The sequence below is a fragment of the Capra hircus genome, chromosome 2, assembly GCF_001704415.2.
Source record: "Capra hircus breed San Clemente chromosome 2, ASM170441v1, whole genome shotgun sequence".
Taxonomy (NCBI): Eukaryota; Metazoa; Chordata; class Mammalia; order Artiodactyla; family Bovidae; genus Capra; species Capra hircus.
Window position 1 is genome coordinate 17,442,026 of NC_030809.1, and position 19,748 is coordinate 17,461,773.

Here is a 19,748-nt window from a genome sequence, read left to right on the forward strand (position 1 = left end):
CACTTTAGCCTTTGTGAAAAACATCACACCACCCCTAAAGTCTTTTGAGGGGGGGACAAAATATCCTGGAAACAATAAAACATTGTAACAAAAAAAAAGTTTTAAAGCAAGCCAAATTATCATCTTCAAAAAAAGAAAAAAAAAAAAAGAAGAATGGTTGTCACTGATGAGTAAGGAGTAAGGATATCCCAGAAAGAGCTTAAGGGTTGTTTCCAGGGTGATGGCCATGTTCTGTATCCTGATAAGCATTTGGATAATATGGGAGAACTGAATCTATTAAAACTCATCAGTGGTACACTTAGTATTTGTACATTTTATTATACACTTTATTTCAAAAGAAAAAAAATAAAGAACTGCAAATAAATATGGAACTCTGGTTAATGATGTACATATTAGAGTATTTGGGGGAAAGAGTACTGACATCTGTATCTTTGGAATGTTTCAAACTTGAAGATGGCTTAGTGGATATATAGGAAATGGATAGATTGAAAGAAATGTGATAAAGCAAGAACAGTACAAGGTCAATTGTGAATCTATATTAAAGTATTCTGGTTATACTATAAAAATTTCCCAAGTTTTCTCTAAATTTAAATTTTCCATGATTCTGCGTTGGAGAAAGAACTTTTAGAGAGAAAGCACAGGTTATTTACCAAGAAATGACAATCACAATAAGAGAAATTTTTGTCAGTCACAAAACAGATTCTAGAAGACAAGGTAGTAAACACTTTATTGTACTGATGAAAAATAAATGTCAACCTAGAATTGTTAACTTCATGAAAAAAATTCTATTAAAGTAAAGACAAATTTGCACATACAACGCTTGAAAAATTTACCACTTAAAGGGCTTCCCTGAAAGCTCACTTGGTAAAGAATTCCCCTGCAATGCAGGAGTCCCTGATTCAGTTCCTGGGTTGGAAAATCCTCTGGAGAAGGGAAAGGCTACCCACTCCAGTATTCTGGCCTGGAAAATTCCACGGACTGCATAGTCCATGGGGTCATAAAGAGTCAGACACGACTGAGCAACTTTCACTTTCACAGACCATTCACTAAAACTAAATGACTTATTTCAACTAGACAAAAAGCAAAATCAAAGAAAAGAAACAGTGATGAGTACATAAAATGATTTTTAAGTGGTTAAGTAGATGCCAAGTACATAAAATGATTTTTAAGTGTTTAAGTAGATGTCAACTGCAAAAATCATAGGTTTCCAAATTATAATTAAAAGAAAATTTAAAATAAAATGTTAAATAATAGCTAAATAGTAGAGATGGATGGTCAGTCTTCAGCGAATCCAGGCTACAATCCTTGTCATCTTTGGGGGATGGGGCATGGTCAAAAAGATTACAGAAATTTCATCTCTAGTCTCTAAACCAGCAGAGAAAAAAAGTGGAATATAGAATTCTATCTCAATCCATTTGAGTGTAGGAAAGAGACACAAAAACACAGAAAAATAAAAATGAACAGTGATATACAAGTCGACATATATCAGGAATCAGAACAAATGTAAACAAATAAAATTTAACTATTACACAGTTAGGATTTTAAAAAAGATCAGAGAAGATTAGAAGAAGCCAAGTGTTGTTAAAAGAGGCATAAAACAAAGCTGCAAAAATGGGCTTAAAGTAAAAGAAGTAAAAAGCATCAAAAAGTATAAAACATTTAAGTTTACATTACACTATCAGCACCCAGAAAAAGAGATTTTAATAGCAAAAGCATGAGTAGGGATAAGAGAAACACTGTATAACAATAAATAGAAAGAATTCATTAAGTTATACAGTCATAAATACCCTCAAAATATTTATAGTAAAACAATAGAATAGTGAGGAGTCAAATACACAGACAGTCATGTGGGAGAGTTTACCACACTTAAATACAAACCTGACGGAACAAATATAGCCTAATTTAGAAGATGCAAGAATTAAACAACAAAGTCATACTTAATAAAGACTGTGTAAATGGGAAGAAACCAGACCCCAACAAATAGTTCAAATATAATTTTTAAGTGGCACAGAACATTCACAAAGATTGACCGTAAATTAGGATGCAAAGGAAACTTCAATAAATTCTACAGAATTGATGAGGTCAGTCTGTTAAAACCCAGTCATACCTTAACAGTGATAAATGCTATTATATGAAATTATAGGTCAATAAAGCTGACTAGGAAAGTAAAAATCGGCAAGATCTATTTACAAAAGCTCAAACTTTGTTGAAGAACATAAAAGATGACCTGAATAAGTGAAGAGCTCATGCTTCTTGTAAAAACCTCAAATCTACCCAAACTAAGCTCCAAATTCAATATTTTTTCAAAGTTCCAATGCAGTTGTGGAGGTGTAGGGAGGAAATCTTGACTGATTCTAAAATTTATGCACAATGAGTGAGCCAGATTTACCAGACTTCTGCAATCCCCTTTTCTGTTGCTCCTCACTTTAATTTTTACTTTTCTCTTTGGAAAAAAAAAATTAAAAAAATATATATATATCAAGTAGGAATAGAAAATTTTACTTTTAAATATTATAATTAAACCAACTTGGTACCACATTAAAACGAAATAGACCAGTATCTCAGAGTAGAATCAGACACAGATCCATGAACACAGGAAAAGATGCAAAAGGGCATTCAGATCATGAAGGAAATGGTGTTGGCATCCACTGGCGCATGAAAAGATGTTCAGCATCACTGGTCTTCAGAGAAATGCAAATCAAAACCACCTCCCACCTATCAGAATGGCTTTCATCAGAAAGAGCACAAATAGCAAGGTGAGCAAAAGCAAGGAGAAAAGGGAAACACCACACGCTATTATAAGAATGCAAGCTGGTACAGCCCCTGTGGAAGACAATATGGGGTTTTTCAGAAAACTAAGCATAGAATTATCCTATGACACAGCAGCCCCACTCCTGAATGCATAAACAAAAAACACAGAAACACTCATTTGAAAAGATACGTGTACCCTAATATTCACAGCAGCATTTTTATAATTGCCAAGAAATGGAAGCAATGTAAGTGTCCACCAAGAGACGAATGGGAAAAGGAGACGTGGTAGACAGATAGATACAGATAGACACACATGGAATATTACTCAGCCATAAAAAAGAATGAAGATTTTTTCCATCTGTGTCAACATGGATGGATTTGAAGAGAATGGTGGGCTGCCGTCTATGGGGTCGCACAGAGTCGTACACAACTGAAGTGACTTAGCAGCAGCAGTAGCAGCAGCATGCTAAGTGAAATAAGTCAGATAGAGAAAGGCAAATACTATATGATATAACTTCTATCTGGAATCTTAAAAATACAACAAACTAGTGAATGTAACAAAAATGAAGCAGACTCACAGATACAGAGAATAAACTAATGCTTACCAGTGAGGAGAAGTAAGAGGGGAGGGGCAAATTAGGGGCAGAGAATTAAGAGGTATAAACTACTAGGTATACAATAAGCTATAAGCATATATTGTACATCATGGGGGATATAGCAAATATTTTATAATAACCATAAATGGAGTATAACCTTCAAAATTATATACCTATAACATATAATATTATACATTAGCATATTTCAATTTTTTAAAAAGTTGGTGTTATTCCTTGTAATTACTATTTCACATCACACACACAGAGGTGAGTCTTTTGTGAATAATAGATTTAAACATTTAAAAGTATTAAGTACTTCAAATATTTTAGAAGCATATATAAGTATTTTTAAAATTTCAAGTTGGAAAACATCTTTGTATATTGTAAACAAAACCTAGAAGCCATAAAGGAAAATCCTGACAGATCTTACTATATAAAATGTCAAATTTCTCTAGGACAAAATATGTTATAAATAAACCTAAGAGAATAACATCAAATGAAATAAAATACTAACAGTATACATAGGCAAAGTTTACTGTATATATAAATATTCCTATGTTTTTTCAGTATGGTTTAAAAAAAAGATAGCAATACTGGCAAGGCATACACACTATCCACTTTTAGAAGAAGGAAAACAAATAACTGATAAAATGCTCAACCGCAATAAAAATGAGAGCAATGCAAATTAAAGCAGAATAAAATAAAACTTTTTACGGTTAAGTTGGTAAAATGTTAAATGTTTATAATCTCTTGTACATGACATTCTGATTTAAAGTAAGGGAAATATAACAATCTAAATAGATTTATGATATAATGTCTTAGTGTAAGATGTAAATATCTCAAAACATGCATAGAAAAATCTGGGAAGATACACATCAATCAAAATTTATACGGATCACATATTTAAAAATTTTGAAAACAGCAAGATTTGAAGAACTATAAATTGCTATTTTGAGAGTCCCTTGGACTGCAAGGAGATCCAACCAGTCCATTCTGAAGGAGATCAGCCCTGGGATTTCTTTGGAAGGAATGATGCTAAAGCTGAAACTCCAGTACTTTGGCCACCTCATGTGAAGAGTTGACTCATTGGAAAAGACTCTGATGCTGAGAGGGATTGGGGGCAGGAGGAGAAGGGGACAACAGAGCATGAGATGGCTGGATGGCATCACTGACTCGACGGACGTGAGTCTGAGTGAACTCTAGCAGTTGGTGATGGACAGGGAGGCCTGGCGTGCTGCGATTCATGGGGTCGCAAAGAGTCAGACACGACTGAGTGACTGAACTGAACTGAACCTAATGATATAAAGGTGAAACTCAGGATTTTTGTTTGTTTCTGTTTTGTCTTATGAAAAGTATTAGTTCTCTATTGTTACTATTATAAATTACCAGAAACTTCTTGGCTTAAAGAAACGCAATGTGTTATCTTGCAGTTTGGAAGATCAGGAATCTGACACAAGTCTCACTGAGCTAAAATCAAGGCATCTAGAGGCTTTGTTTCTTTCTGGAAGCTGTAGGGGATATTTGATTTCTTTACATTTTCAAGCTTCTGAAGGCTGCCCCCATTTCTTGGCTCATTGCTCCCTGCCTTATTCTCTGAAGCCATCCACACTGTATCTCCTTGATCATTATTCTATAGTCACATATCCCTCTCTCCATAGCAGGAAAAGCTTTCTGATTTTAAGGATCCATGAGACTTGATTGGGGCCACCCAGATAATCTAGAAAAATCTCCCCATGTCAAAATCTTTACCTTAATCACACCACCAGTGTCTTTTCTGCCAGGTAAAGTAACAGATTACAGGCTCTAAGGACTAGAACAAGGACATCTCTGTTTCTGTTGGTGTAAATGTCTTAAGAATCTTCTATATCTCCCATATATGTCATGAGAATGTCATCCATTAGATGAGAGTCTCCTCCACAAATCTTTCTTGTAGACTCGCATATCCATTTTTCACTTCTGCTGAGATGGCTGAGGGTATCTATGGGTCACAAACTTAATCTCTTTGAAGAACAATTTGTGTGACTTAATACTTTGATGTTTCACTACTTCTGGGACATTCGCAAAAAGTTATATAGTGACACTCTTGGTTGTTACCGCAGAGCATGTTTTCCTGACAGTGACTCTCCTAACTTTAGCATTTTGCAATTTGAATAGGCTAAAAAAAATTTAAATCATCAAGTTCTGATTCCTTTTGTTTAGCAGCTCTTCCCTTGACTTACCTCTTTCCTTTTGCAGTTTATTCTAAGCAGCAACATGAAACCAGCTGCACCTTTATCATAGTAATTAGGAATCTCCTTAGCTATATATCCAAAAAATTCTGCTTTCCACATAACTGCAGGACTTAATTTTGCTGAGCTTTCTGCCACTAATGTATCCCTTTTCATTTTCAAAAACATTTTCCTTATTTCCTTCATGACACCTTTAGCCTCCATATTGCTACTAACAGCTTTTTCATAATGATTTATATATTCTCCAAAATGACATAGATTTTTCCTACCATGCTCTTCACTTCCAAGTCCTTCACAAGCAGTCTTCAGCACCACATTTATACTAACTCTTCAAGGCAATCTAGACATTTTTTATTGTTCTATTTAAAATTCTTATTACCCAAATTCCCTCTGCCCATTGCCCAAATTCAAAGCCATTTCCAACTTTTTAGGAATGAATTTTGGCTGCATCCCACTTCCAATAACCAAAATCCATATTACTCTTTTATTGGTACCATAGCAAATGACCACAAATTTAGTGGCTTAAAACAGTTCATTATCTTATAGTTATGTTGGTTAGAAGTCTGACAAGGGTCACTCTGGGCTAAAATCAAGGTTTCAGTAGGGCTTCACTCCTGTCTGGAGGCTGTAGAGGGAAATCTCTTTCCTTTCCTTTCTCACTTTCTGTTAACAGAAGCCATCGATATTCCTTATTCTTTCCTTTCATCTGCAAAGCTAGCAATATTGCATCTCTCTGTGACTAGCTTCCATAATCACTTCCTCCTCTCTTCACAGTCAGGAACAGTTCTTCATATTTTAAGGCCCACTTGATGACACTGAGTGCACCCAGAAAATGCAGGATAATCTCCATTATCTTAATCTTAATCATATGTATAAAACCCCTTTTGCCACGTAAGATAACAGAGTACAGGTTCCAGAGACTAGGATATAGACACCTTTATGGGGTTTTCATATTATTAACACATTATTATAAATAATAATAATAATGATGATGATGAAAAAGGCATTAAAGACTCATTTTAATATCAAAAGCAAATAAAATTGCATGCGCTCTTACTTCTTCTCCTCTTGGGTTTTCTCACAGCAGAGTTGTTCCCAAGATCTGCCGTATCTAGAAAAACACACATGGTGTGGAAACAAAAATAAATAAATAAAAGTTACAAATCTTCAGATGATTCATACTGCAGAAGGCTTGAATTTATAAAGATGTCTGGGTTATCATCTCTCTTTATCGTAAAGGAATCAACCCTACTGAATTGAGACATGGGAGCCCCGAATCTTGGGTCTTCCATTATTTCTTAATGGGACTTTGAAAAACATTCTTCAATATCTATCAATTTCAGTTTACTCAGGGATATTTGTCTAGTCCTTAAGAATTTTGTTAGGATGAAATAAGACCTTATATGCAAAAGTGAATAGTATCACTATATAAACAAGTGACATGCTGGAGAACATTTATCAAACATATGTGCTGGGTTAAGAATAGTTGATCTGAAGTCTTTCCTTCTGACAGTTAAGTGGCAGGAGTAGCTATCTTTTGAGACCTTTCTAAGATTGTGACAAAATGACACTATTACCTACTAATGGACATACACTTGACTTTCTTGGGTGACAGGGATAGAAGTCACTGTAAATCACAAAGCTTTGTTAGTAATACACTGATGTAATAAACAATAAACTGCCACTTTAAAGAGTGTATTTCTCTTTGCAACACCATGGACTGTATGTAGCCTGCCAGGCAAGAATACTGGAGTGGGTTGGCATTCCCTTCTCTGGGGGATCTTCCCAATATAGGGATCAAATCCATGTTGCCTGCATTGCAGGCAGATTCTTTACCATCTGAGCCACCAGGGAAGTCCAATTAATATACCAACCATCTATAATCAACACGGGCCATCCCTTAAACACAATTTTATAATGATCTCTTGCTTCCCTGCTATTCCCAAAAGGATCAGGTCAAGCAAATGCAGAGATCAGGATACTGGGATAGACTGGAAGCCACCCATATTCTGTATTCCTTCCTTCCATCCGCCACCACCCTACCTGGGTCTGTGTTGCCAGTGGAGCCACCCCCATCTTGCCACCCTCAGGAAGCCTTACCTCTGTTGTCACCCTCTTGCATACTTTCAATTCTTTCTTCTGGAACTCTGCGTACCTCTTTGCGGAAGCACATCACACAGGAGCACTCATTTCCAAACACTGGTAGCTCTGTTTCTGGGTTAAAATCAAGGTTTATGAAGATTTTTTTATTTCCCCAATGATCCTCTTTTCTGGACCCCTTTTTATTGATCCCCCTTTTCTACTTCTTCCTCTGAAATCTTCCTTTGATTTTCCATACATCTAACTCTTTCTCTAAGTCTCCCTGTTTCCCTTTCTTATCTCTTTATCTTTACCAGAACTTTGTGTTGTTTTTTTTTTAAATTCATAATTACTTTGGCCATCATAGGATAGTGGGCTAGAACTTAGCACTTCTGAATCTTCTTCTGTATTCATTTGCAGAGCTTCTAGTCTGCCAGATACTGAAGGGAAACAAGAACATTACTGCCTACAGATCCTGAGACGGTGATTAGGACAGAGTTCCTGGTGCTTTCATGTTGCACACTGATATTCTGAGCTAAGATAAACTGCTTCCCGGAAAAAAGTACATCTGCTCCAATAATCACACCTGAGGTCCAATAGAACCATGTTTCTTCATATCTTTTGTACCTCATTCTGCTTTCTCTTTAGCCAACAAAGGCCCGTGTAGTTAACGCTGTGGTTTTTCCTGTAGTCATGTATGGATGTGAGAGTTGGACTATAAAGAAAGCTGAGCGCCGAAGAATTGATGCTTTTGGACTATGGTGTTGGAGAAGACTCTAGGGTCCCTTGGACTGCAAGGAGATCCAACCAGTCAAACCTAAAGGAATTCAGTCCTGGGTGTTCATTGGAAGGACTGATGCTAAAGCTGAAACTCCAATACTTTGGCCACCTGACGCGAAGGGCTGACTCATTTGAAAAGACTGATGCTGGGAAAGATTGAAGGCAGGAGGAGAAGGGGATGACGGAGGATGAGATGGTTGGATAGCATCACCGACTCAATGGACATGAGTTTGAGTAAACTCCGGAAGTTGGTGATGGGCAGGGAGGCCTGGCGTGCTGCAGTCCATGGGGTCGCAAAGAGTCGGACACGACTGAGCGACTGAACTGAACTGAACTGAACTGAACTGAATTTCTTTCTCTACTTTTCTTTTTCTACTTTAAGCTTTAAGAATAAGATAAAAAGATCTTATCCTTCTGGGAAAAACTCTCTTGAAAATTGCAAACCATAATTACCAGAACCAGTTTTAAATTTATCCCAGTTGGCCAATGACTGTTTACATCACTAACCACATTTAAATCCAGCCAATTAAGAGTGGCCTTACACTTATGAAAGTCAGCCAATCAGCAACAGACACACTTCAGCAAGCCTGTGAGTGTGACTAGATGCTAACCTAGTTATAAACACTGCTGTTTCTGAAAATCTGCTGTCCCTGAACTGCATGCTTCCTAAAACTGTAAATAAAGACACAACATTGTAAATCTAATATACTGCAATAAAAATTAATTAAAATAAATAAAATTCAAATAAAAATAAATGAATAAAATAAATAAATGAAACTATTTTTTGAAAGACACTGAGTCCCATAAGCACAGTGCCTCCTCTCGCCATGTGCTTTGCCAGCTTTAGCTTCAGATATTGCATGATGACCTCTGCCTTCAAACACAGAGCTCCCAGCAAGATCATCACAAAGACTTGTTTAGGGGTGTCTTTTGAGACCCTTGAACCAACAGGGACAAACCTGCAGCTTTCTGTGCATGACTCAGATTGCCTTCCTGATCCACTTCCAAGTGAAGCTGTGCCAAGAACACCTTGAGCTCTGACTTGTTTCTTTGAGGTTTTACTGAATTTACTTTGGTATTTAAAGATAAGTATGAAATTAGATATGAAATCACTGGGCCTTTCGGTTTGGCAGCATAGCATTTAACAGACATTCTGTCAATGTGCTTATGCTTCCACGACTTCATTTAATCTCTTTTCTTTTGTCTACTTTTTTAAAAAGTCTTATCTCATGTGTGTTTGTGTATTCCTGAGTTTCCCATGCTTTTTAATTATTAGAAGATAGTGATCCAAAGCAAATACATAGAGACACAGACTTGATGTATCCCCAACCCATGCCAGCCCCAAAGACTAATGGGTGGGGCTCCATTAGACCATAGCCAATTTGTGCAAATATATTTGGTCACATTTGTCTTAGGTCTTTCACCAAAACCTTCATGAGGATATTTGACATTGTATTAATTTGTGAAAGAAAACCAGTTTGTTTAGTACATAACTATTATCATGTAATTGATCATGTGTCTTCTTTCTCTTCTCTGGTTGATGAGTTCAACGCCTCATTTACGAGCAGGACACTATTCATACTTATGACTGGGTGGAGTGGCCTCTTTGTTTGTCATGGGTTTGTTTCTGCCAAAGTTACAAGCTCCCACTGGCAGAACTTCCACTTCCTCTTTGTACTCTCAGTATGAGTCTAACTCTTGCACTTCATAAACAGCAAATTTTTACAAAAGATATCTTTGGGTTTCAGTGGGGAATTTTTGGTATGTCAAAAGTAAATGAATAATTTAATAATATTTCCCTCAAACAAACTCCTAAAAATATAATAAGTAGGGCTTTATCCTGCAAATGAAACTATATTAAATGTATTAAGAAGTACTAACTTCTACTGGTGAAGGGAATGGCAAAGCACTTCAGTATACTTGCCTTGAGAACCCGATGAACAGTATGAAAAGGCAAAAAGATAGGGCACTGAAAGATGAACTCCCCAGGTCATTAGGTGCCCAATATGATACTGGAGATCAGTTCAGTTCAGTTCAGTTGCTCAGTCATGTCTGACTCTTTGCAACCCCATGAATTGCAGCACGCCAGGCCTCCCTGTCCATCACCATCTCCAGGAGTTCACTCAGACTCACATCTATCGAGTCAGTGATGCCATCCAGCCATCTCATCCTCTGTCGTCCCCTTCTCCTCCTGCCCCCTATCCCTCCCAGAATCAGTCTTTTCCAATGAGTCAACTCTTTGCATGAGGTGGCCAAAGTACTGGAGTTTCAGCTTTAGCATCATTCCTTCCAAAGAAATCCCAGGGTTGATCTCCTTCAGAATGGACTGGTTGGATCTCCTTGCAGTCCAAGGGACTCTCAAGATTCTTCTCCAACACCACAGTTCAAGAGCATCAATTCTTCGACGCTCAGCTTTCTTCACAGTCCAACTCTCACATCCATACTGGAGATCAGTGGAGAAATAACTTAAGAAAGAATGAAGGGATGGTGCTAAGCATGGTTGTGGATGTGACTGGTGATAGAAGGAAGGTCTGATGCTGTAAAGAGCAATATTGCATAGGAACCTGGAATGTTAGGTCCATGATTCAAGGCAAATTGGAAGTGGTCAAACAGGAGATGGTAAGAGTGAACATCGACATTCTCGGAATCAGTGAACTAAAATGGACTGGAATGGGTGAATTTAACTCAGATGATCATTTTATCTACTACTGTGGGCAGGAATCCCTTAGAAGAAATGGAGTAGCCATCATGGTCAACAAAAGAGTCCAAAATGTACTACTTGGATGCAATCTCAAAAACGACGGAATGATCTCTGTCCGTTTCCAAGGCAAACCATTCAATATCACAGTAATCCAAGTCTATGCCCTGACCAGTAATGCTGAAGAAGCTGAAGTTGAATGGTTCTATGAAACCTATAAGACCTTTTAAAACTAACACTCAAAAAAGATGTCCTTTTCATTATAGGAGACTGGAATGCAAAAGTAGGAAGTCAGGAAACACCTGGAGTAACAAGCAAGTTTGGCCTTGGAGTATAGAATGAAGCAGGGCAAAGGCAGTATTAGAGTTTTGCCAAGAGAATTCACTGGTCATAGCAAACATTCTCTTCCAACAACACAAGGGAAGACTCTACACATGGACGTCACCAGATGGCCAACACACTCAGTTGTGCGCAACTCTTTGCGACCCCATGGACTGCAGCACGCCAGGCCTCCCTGTCCATCACCAGCTCCCAGAGCTTACTCAAACTCATAGCCATCAAGTTGGTGATGCCATCCAACTATCTCATTTTCTGTCATCCCCTTCTCCTCCCGCCTTCAGTCTTTCCCAGCATCAGAGTTTTTTCCATGGGGCAGTTCTTTGTATCTGGTGGCCAAATTATTGGAGTTTCAGCTTCAGCATCAGTCCTTCCAATGAATATTCAGGACTGATTTCCTTTAAGATAGACTGGTTGGCTCTTCTTGCAGTCCAAGGGACTCTCAAGAGTCTTCTCCAACACCACAGTTCAAAAACATCAATTCTTTGGCACTCAGCTTTCTTTATAGTCCAACTCTCACATCCATACATGACCACTGGAAAAACCATAGCTAGACAGACCTTCGTTGGCAAAGTAATGTCTCTGCTTTTTAATATGCTGTCTAGGCTGGTCATAGCTTTTCTTCCAAGAAGCAAGCATCTTTTAATTTCATGTCAGCAGTCACCACCTGCAGTGATTTTGAAGCCCCAAAAATAAAGTTTCTCACTGTTTCCATTGTTTCCCAATCTATCTGCCATGAAGTGATGGGACTAGATGCCATGATCTTCGTTTTCTGAATGTTGAGCTTTAAGCCAACTTTTTCGCTCTCCTCTTTTACTTTCATCAAGAGGCTCTTTAGTTGTTCACTTCCTGCCATAAGAGTGGTGTCATCTGTATAGCTGAGCTTATTGATATTTCTCCCAGCAATCTTGATTCCAGCTTGTGCTTCCTCTAGCCCAGCGTTTCTCATGATGTACTCTGCATAGAAGTTAAATAAGCAGGGTGACAATATACAGCCTTGATGTACTCCTTTTCCTATTTGGAACCAGTCTGTTGTTCCATGTCCAGTTCTAACTGTTGCTTCTTGACCTGCATACAGAATTCTCAAGAGGCAGGTCAGGTGGTCTGGTATTCCCATCTCTTTAAGAATTTTCCACAGTTTGTTGTGATCCACACAGTCAAAGGCTTTGGCATAGTCAATAAAGCAGAAGTAGATTTTTTTTGGAACTCTCTTGCTTTTTCAGTGCTCCAATGGATGTTGGCCATTTGTTCTGTGGTTTCTCTGCCTTTCCTAAATCCAGCTTGAACATCTGGAAGTTCACTTCCATACTAAATCCTGATTTAATATTATTTGGTGATAAATATTATCTCTAAAATAAGAATAAAATTGAGACGAAAGATAATAAAGACAAATAAGATCCCAGGCTGGTTATGCAATGACTGCTTCAGATTTCCTTGTAGAGTTCATTCCCTTACAGAAAGCAAAATTATCTCAAGTAACTGAACGTAGCAACTTCTCTGTGATTGTTGTTGTTAAGTTGATAAGTCGTGTCCAACTCTTTGCAACCCCATGGACTGTAATCCACCAGGGTCCTCTGTCCATAGGATTTTCCAGGCAAGAGTACTGGAGTGCATTTCCAGTTCCTCCTTTAGGGGATCTGCCCAAACCAGGGATTGAACCCATGTCTCCTGCATTCTGCATTGCAGGTAGATTCTTCATTGCTGATCCACTGGGGAAGCCAGGGGCTCTTTCTAGGATATGTCAGATTGCTAACACTGAAAGCTATTATGGTTTTGGAGTAGATCATAACATCTGAATACAATGGAAACAGATTTTAAATATCTTCAGGAATCCATAGAAAAAATGGATATCAAGTGAATTCCCAAAGATTCCCAGAACATGCAGACAATTCCATAAGGTAGAACTGCTTCCACTGAAGATCTTCAAAGTAAGGTTTTCCTGGATGTCTAGCTTGTCGCACTGATTGTCACATTCTCCTTCACGCTTTTTATCCTTTATCCTTGCTATTTCAGCTTTTCAATTTACTGGTGTAATGTTTGAAGCCTCTGACTTCCCCATTATGTTATCTTTACTGCTAATAATAACATTCCAAGACTGACACACTTATGATCACCACCCTAACTTTTAATTTAATTCTTCTACAGTATTTCTAGTAGAGCCAATTTGAAGAATTTTTGAATACACTGTCATCCCAAACCAACTTCTTAAAAAAATTATGACTTTAGTTGCAATTATGCTTCTAAAATCAATATTAATCCAGATAAACCGCCTTAAGAAACATGAGTCTGGCAGCTATTGATTGCCATTTAGGGCAAGGATGCTACAAATCATTTACATCAAGACCATGACTTAGTCATGAGAATCAGCTTAAACCCCATTGTACTTTGTCTTTGAGAGTTATCCGTGGAGTAGGAAACCACTAAAACCCCCAAAGAACCTCAAACATTTGAAGTCATGAGTTATTCCCATAATAAGGTCAAAAGGTCAAACATTTAGACAAAGAAATCATTGATGGTGATATAAAACATGTCGCACCAACTTAAGCAATAAATTAACTCTCTATAGACAATAGATAAATGAAAGATTATGTTCCTGTGCTGGAAGAGGTGAATGTAAACATTCTTGGGGGATACTAAATAGAGATAATGTACTAACAGTTCCACTAAAAATTAATCACATTTTTGTGCAGCTTCTGTGTTCTTTCTCCTGTGTGAGATTGTATCTACTACAACTGAATACATGGATACTTACAATCAAACAGCATGACCTCCTAATTGTGGAGTTGCTCAAGGTTTCTTGTCCCTTGCATTTTCCCAAAGAGTCAAGGTAAATGTGAAGACGGTATTTGAGAATTAACTGAAACTTTCATTGTGGAGCATTCCTAGAGTACAGTACATCAGGAAACACCATCCTCCTGACACCTTGCAGCCCAGACAATCCTTATCTCCCTCACCTGGTCCATGCTTTGGTGGTGGGGGTTTCCCCAGGTGGCTTGGTGGTAAAGAATCTGCCTGCCAGTGCAGGGGGTGAAAGAGACATGGATTCAGTCCTTAGGCGGGGAAGATCCGCTGGAGAAGGAAATGGCAACCACTCCAGTATGCTTGCCTGGAGACTCCCAGGGACAAAGGAGCCCGGTGGGCTACAGTCCATGGGGTCACAAAGGGCTGGATACAACAGAGCACGGCACGCACAAAGTCCTGGCATTTTCCCAAAGAATCAAGGTAAACATGAAGACTGTATTTCAGAATTAACTGAAACTTCCATTGTGGGGTATTCCCAGAGTAGCATCCATTAGGAAACCCCATCCTCCTGAGGCCTTGCAGCCCAGACTATCCTTATCTCTCTCACCTGGTCCACTTTTTGGTGGTGAGCTCAAGAATTCCTGAGTCTCTTCTTCATCACATATTTCGAAACAGGTGCCGCTTCCTTCTGATGAACAGAATGAAATCTCTTAGAAACCCAGTGTATGACCAATGGAAACCATAGTAGGAAAGCCCTACCAGAAACAACCAGGAAGACTAAGGTGGCTAAAGAATCTCCAAGGTGGGGATGTCCCAACGCATAGACCCTCCCGCCTTTGAGCTCAGCTGACCTGGAGGTTAACAAGGCTCCTGACACTATCACTGGAGGCTGAACATAATCTCACAACAAACCCATCTCACTCCCTTCTAATACAACTAATTTCCTCTGTCTGTTTGATTCTTTCCACGTGGCACCTCGTTTTCTTCTGTGTGTGCATGTGAAGGGGAGTAGGGTAGGAAGGGAGATTGAAAGAGGGAGACAGAAAAAGGTTCAATTAGTGAAATAGGAGTTGAAATCATGAATACCTTCTCCATCCAGTGGCTGACTGGGCAGCTCCTCTTGTTCTTCTTTGTCACTCATTTGGGAAGCTTCAGGGTCACAGGACACTGAAAAGACATGAGGAATGGTATAGAGGAATTTGTTTCCATGCAGGAATGTACATATGTACAGATTGGACATGTGGACACAGGGATAGGGAAGGGGAGGTTGGACTAATTGGGAGATTAGGATTGACCCGAAAATACTACCACGTGTAAAATAGACAGTGGGAAGGTGCTGTATAGCACCGGGAGCTCAGCTCTGTGATGACCTAGGCTGGTGGGATGGCGGGAGGGATGCCAGAGAGGGGATATATGGATACTTACAGCTCATTCACTTTACTGTACAACAGAGACTAACACATTGTAAAGCAATTATACTCCACTTTAAAAAAAAGAAAGAAGGAAATGAGCTGAGCTAGGACGTTCAGAGCACAAGTGAGCTGCCCTTTGGGAAGAAGGACATCTGCTCCAAGGACCACACCTGAGATCCATCGAAGCCTGTTTTGCCTCTGTTTCCACTTTATTCACCTCATTCTCCTGCCCTCTGCTTCTCAGACCTGCCTCTAAACATTTCTGCTTCTGCACTAGGAGAATAATTGTGTATAATTATGAAAATGTATCTTTGATTTTGTGTGCTCTCCCCACCACCCCGGCAACATCTCCTATCTTTACATTTTTTCCTCAGTGATGATCTTGAACTCTCATTTTTTGCTTATTCTCTCCAGCTCTATTCCTCTAAGTAAGTAAGTAAGTGAAGTCGCTCAGTCATGTCCAACTCTATGTGACCCCATGGACTGTAGCCTGCCAGGCTTCTCTGTCCATGGGATTCTCCAGGCAAGAATCCTGGAGTGGGTTGCCATTTCCTTCTCCAGGGGATCTTCCCAACCCAGGGATCAAACCCGGTTCTTCCGTATTGCAGACAGACACTTTAACCTCTGAGCCACCAGGGAAGCTATTCCTCTAGGTCTTTCAAATCCTATTGTTGTTCTTTAGTCACTCAGTCATGTCCAAGTTTTGTGATCCCATGGACTAGCCCACAGTCTCCTCTGTCCATGTGGTTTTCCAGGCAAGAGTACTGGAATGGTTGCCATTTCCTTCTCCAAGAGATCTTTCCAACTCAGAGATCAAACCTACATCTCCTGAATTGGCAGGTGAATTCTTTACCACTGAGCCACAGGGGAAGCCCCCACACCCTGCAGCAGGACTCATTTCTTGCCTCACTCTCTCTCTCTTAATCTCTTCCACTCCCTACTCTATTTGAGAAGTGGAAGGCTCTCTGGTTCAGGCTCTGTTCCATTGCGATTGAGATGTTGCAGGTCTCCCTTTGGACTCCCATCATATGATGACACTGACTTCCTACAAGCCTCACACAGCCACCACCGGTACTGAGATACTCAGGACACTGGTCTTCACCCTTCCTCCTACTTTGATCTCAAGGGGAAAACAAATATTCTTTTTTCTGTGCTTCTGTATTCTAATTGCTAAGGAAGGATAATAACGGTTTCCTGGGCTAAGAAGTAAAATTTTGTGAGGAAATCGCACTTGCCAAATTACTTTGAAAAACAATAAAGCACTAAAAGTGAAAGTCACTCAGTCATGTCTGACTCTTTGTGACCCCATGGACTATACAGTTCGTGGGATTCTCCCAGCCAGAATACTGGAATGGGTAGCCATTCCCTTCTCCAGAGGATCTCAATCCAGGGATCAAACCCAGGTCTCCACACTGCAGGCAGATTCTTTACCAGCTGAACCTCAAGAGAAGCCCAAGAATACTGGAGTGGGTAGCCTACCCCTTCTCCAGCAGATCTTCCCGACTCAGGAATCAAACCAGAGTCTCCTGCGTTGCAGGTAGGTTCTTTACCAACTGAGCTATCAGGGAAGCCCAATAAAGCACTGCATAATCCAATAATCTGATGAAGAATATGTGGCAAAAACTGCTTGTGGGCTTAAGGTCATTGGTCTTTCTTTCTGACAAGCAGATCTCAAGGACCAAGTTTCTTTGGAAGTCTATCAATTATAGACAAATTATAACAATATAATATTACTATTAAACACTAGATAAATACCTACCTTTAATTCTCTAGGAAATAAGAGGTGCACAGGAGTTAAAATCACAATATTGAGTCTTTAGTGTAAACAAGCATAAAGATTGTGGAGGAAAAACAGACTCTTTCTTTAGGACTGATCCTCTACAACAGAGGACGAGATGGTTGGATGGCATCGCTGACTCAATGGACATGAGTCTGAGCAAGCTCCGGGAGATATGAAGCACAGGGCAGCCCGGCTTGCTGCAGGCCGTGAGGTCACACAGAGCTGGAGAGAACTGAGTGACCAAACAACAACTAGACCATGAGGAGGGAACCAGGATCATGCTGTTCAGCTCTGAATTCAGACATCCGACACCTTGCAGCTCAGGGCTGACAATACCCCTTCCTTATCTGGCTCACATCTTGGTGGGGAGCTCGGGGCTTCCTGGGGCACTTCTTCCTCATGGATCACACAACAGGCATTGTTTTCCTCTACAGAAAGGAATGAAATCCCTCAGAGGTCTCAGTATACAACCAGGGGAAATCATGGCAAAAAAAAAAACAAAAACAAAAACAAAAAACCTCATGGTGAAGACACAGGAAGGCTCAGTTCTCTCCTGGGTGGGGCTCTCCCTGTCCCAGGCCATCTTGATCTGCCCTTGGAGTTCCTGTGACCTGCAGGGTAGCTCCCTCCCATCATTACCACTGGAGGCTAAGAACCAGCCACCTTCTCCCACACTCCCTGTACATCTAATTCTCTTCCTCCTTCTTCCTCTTCCCACTGACTCTGCATATTTTTCTGTCTCTGCCCTTGTTTCCTCTGCCAGTGTCTCTAGATGCTTCTCTTTGTTTTGGTGCGTGATGTCTCCTCTGCTCCTTTTTTTTCTTCCTCTTTCAGCCTTGACGCTGTTCTTTATTGCCTTTCCCCATCCCATTCTTCCCTCCATTTTTCACATGGACCACAGGGCCCAAAAGCTTCCTCTCATCAGCTTTAGTCTAAGAATCCTACGTCACCTTTCTAAATCGCAAGCCTACTCATCATTCACAAAAGTTATTTTCGTGTTCCTAGGACTTCCAGAAGGAAGGTGAAAACGATTTCCTTGCCTCGGTGGCCATAACCTGCTGACAACTGGATTTCCATATGCACTTAAAATCACCCAAGTTCAATCCCTGCTCAAGAAGATCCCCTGAAGAAGGAAATTTTCCAGTATTCCTGCCTGGAAAATTCGAAAGACAGAGGAGCCTGGCGGGCTAGAGTCCATGGGGTTGCAAAGAGTTGGACAGGACTGAGCACACACACAAAAACAGTCAGGCACTCCTCCTTCGGGACCTCAGCCCACCTTTGGCACATCCTGGCCCCCTTCCTTCTCCCCGCGGGGGTGCTGTCCTCACCCAGCTCCACTCACCTGTGTCCTTAGTCTCTCTCACAGTTTGGGGAAAAACTAAAGAGAAAATCGACACAATTTTTTGTGCACATAAGTGAATATGAAGAAGAGAATAGCAAGATGAGAGAAGAGATTTTTTTCCCATTTATTGAGGCAGTTGGGAATTTCGGTCATAATTACCTCCCTCCTCTGCTGGTAATAGGCTGAGCACCTCCTCGGCTTCTCCTTCAGGAGGCATTTGGGGAGCTTTGGGATCACAGGTCACTGCAGAGAAACAAGGACACAATGGACATGGAGGGCGATCAGAAACAGACCTCAGTGGGCTCGTGCCAACACGCTGGGACAGGGATATGTCTGCCCCAAGCTCTGCTCCTGGGAGCTGCAGGCTGGCTGTTTTTTGCCATCTACTTGCACCCCTTCTCCTTTCCTCTCCCTCTCAGTGTCTTATCCACAGCTCCACCTCCACACAGCCCTGTTTCCTAGGTGTGCACCCATTTGATTGTCTGGGTTTCTCTCCTCATGTCTAGTTTTCGTGTCTTGGGGTTTCCTGTTTCCTTGTTTTTCAGTGATAGTGTGTCTCTTTTCCTCTATTATGCATTCTAATTTTCTTACGCTAGATCACTTACATCCAAGTGGTTGGTCCATTCCCATGCTCCCTGTTTCTCAGTGATTTCCATTCCCTCCTCACCAACATTACTTTCTCCTTAACCAAAACCTTCTCCAGGACTCTGGTTCACTCCTTCAAGAACCTGCAGAACTCCTTGGGCTCCCTCTTCCTCTTCTGACCACACGACCCCACCCTGATTGTCAGCTGGCTTCGCATACCGCTGTCCTCAGGGACACACCCAATTGCTGGCGCCCACCCTTCCTTTTCTACCTTGCCCTTGCAAAAATAATTGCCATGCCTTTCTGTGCTTTATTTCTGCGGCCATAAAATAGAGGTTACGGCAGTTTGCACACCTGTCTTTTGGTCTTGTGAAGGTAAGAGGAGGGCTTGCACAACCCAGTAATCTGATGCAGAATGT

At 40.2% G+C, this 19,748-nt stretch overlaps 1 protein-coding gene across 8 annotated transcripts in view; it reads right to left on the reverse strand.

The window, feature by feature from the left end:
• Positions 1–19,748, reverse strand: part of SP140 (SP140 nuclear body protein) — a 79,238-nt gene that overhangs the window by 25,207 nt on the left and 34,283 nt on the right. For 7 of the 8 annotated variants that reach the window (XM_013973213.2, XM_018058490.1, XM_013973216.2 and 4 more), the window contains 5 exons: positions 18,904–18,987; positions 15,297–15,377; positions 14,818–14,898; positions 7,676–7,789; positions 6,633–6,686 (listed from right to left, as the gene is read on the reverse strand). In XM_013973213.2, the coding sequence (XP_013828667.2) occupies positions 6,633–6,686; positions 7,676–7,789; positions 14,818–14,898; positions 15,297–15,377; positions 18,904–18,987 (414 nt within the window). The remainder of the gene's footprint in view (positions 1–6,632; positions 6,687–7,675; positions 7,790–14,817; positions 14,899–15,296; positions 15,378–18,903; positions 18,988–19,748) is intronic. The other variant, XM_013973218.2, reaches the window with a different exon arrangement.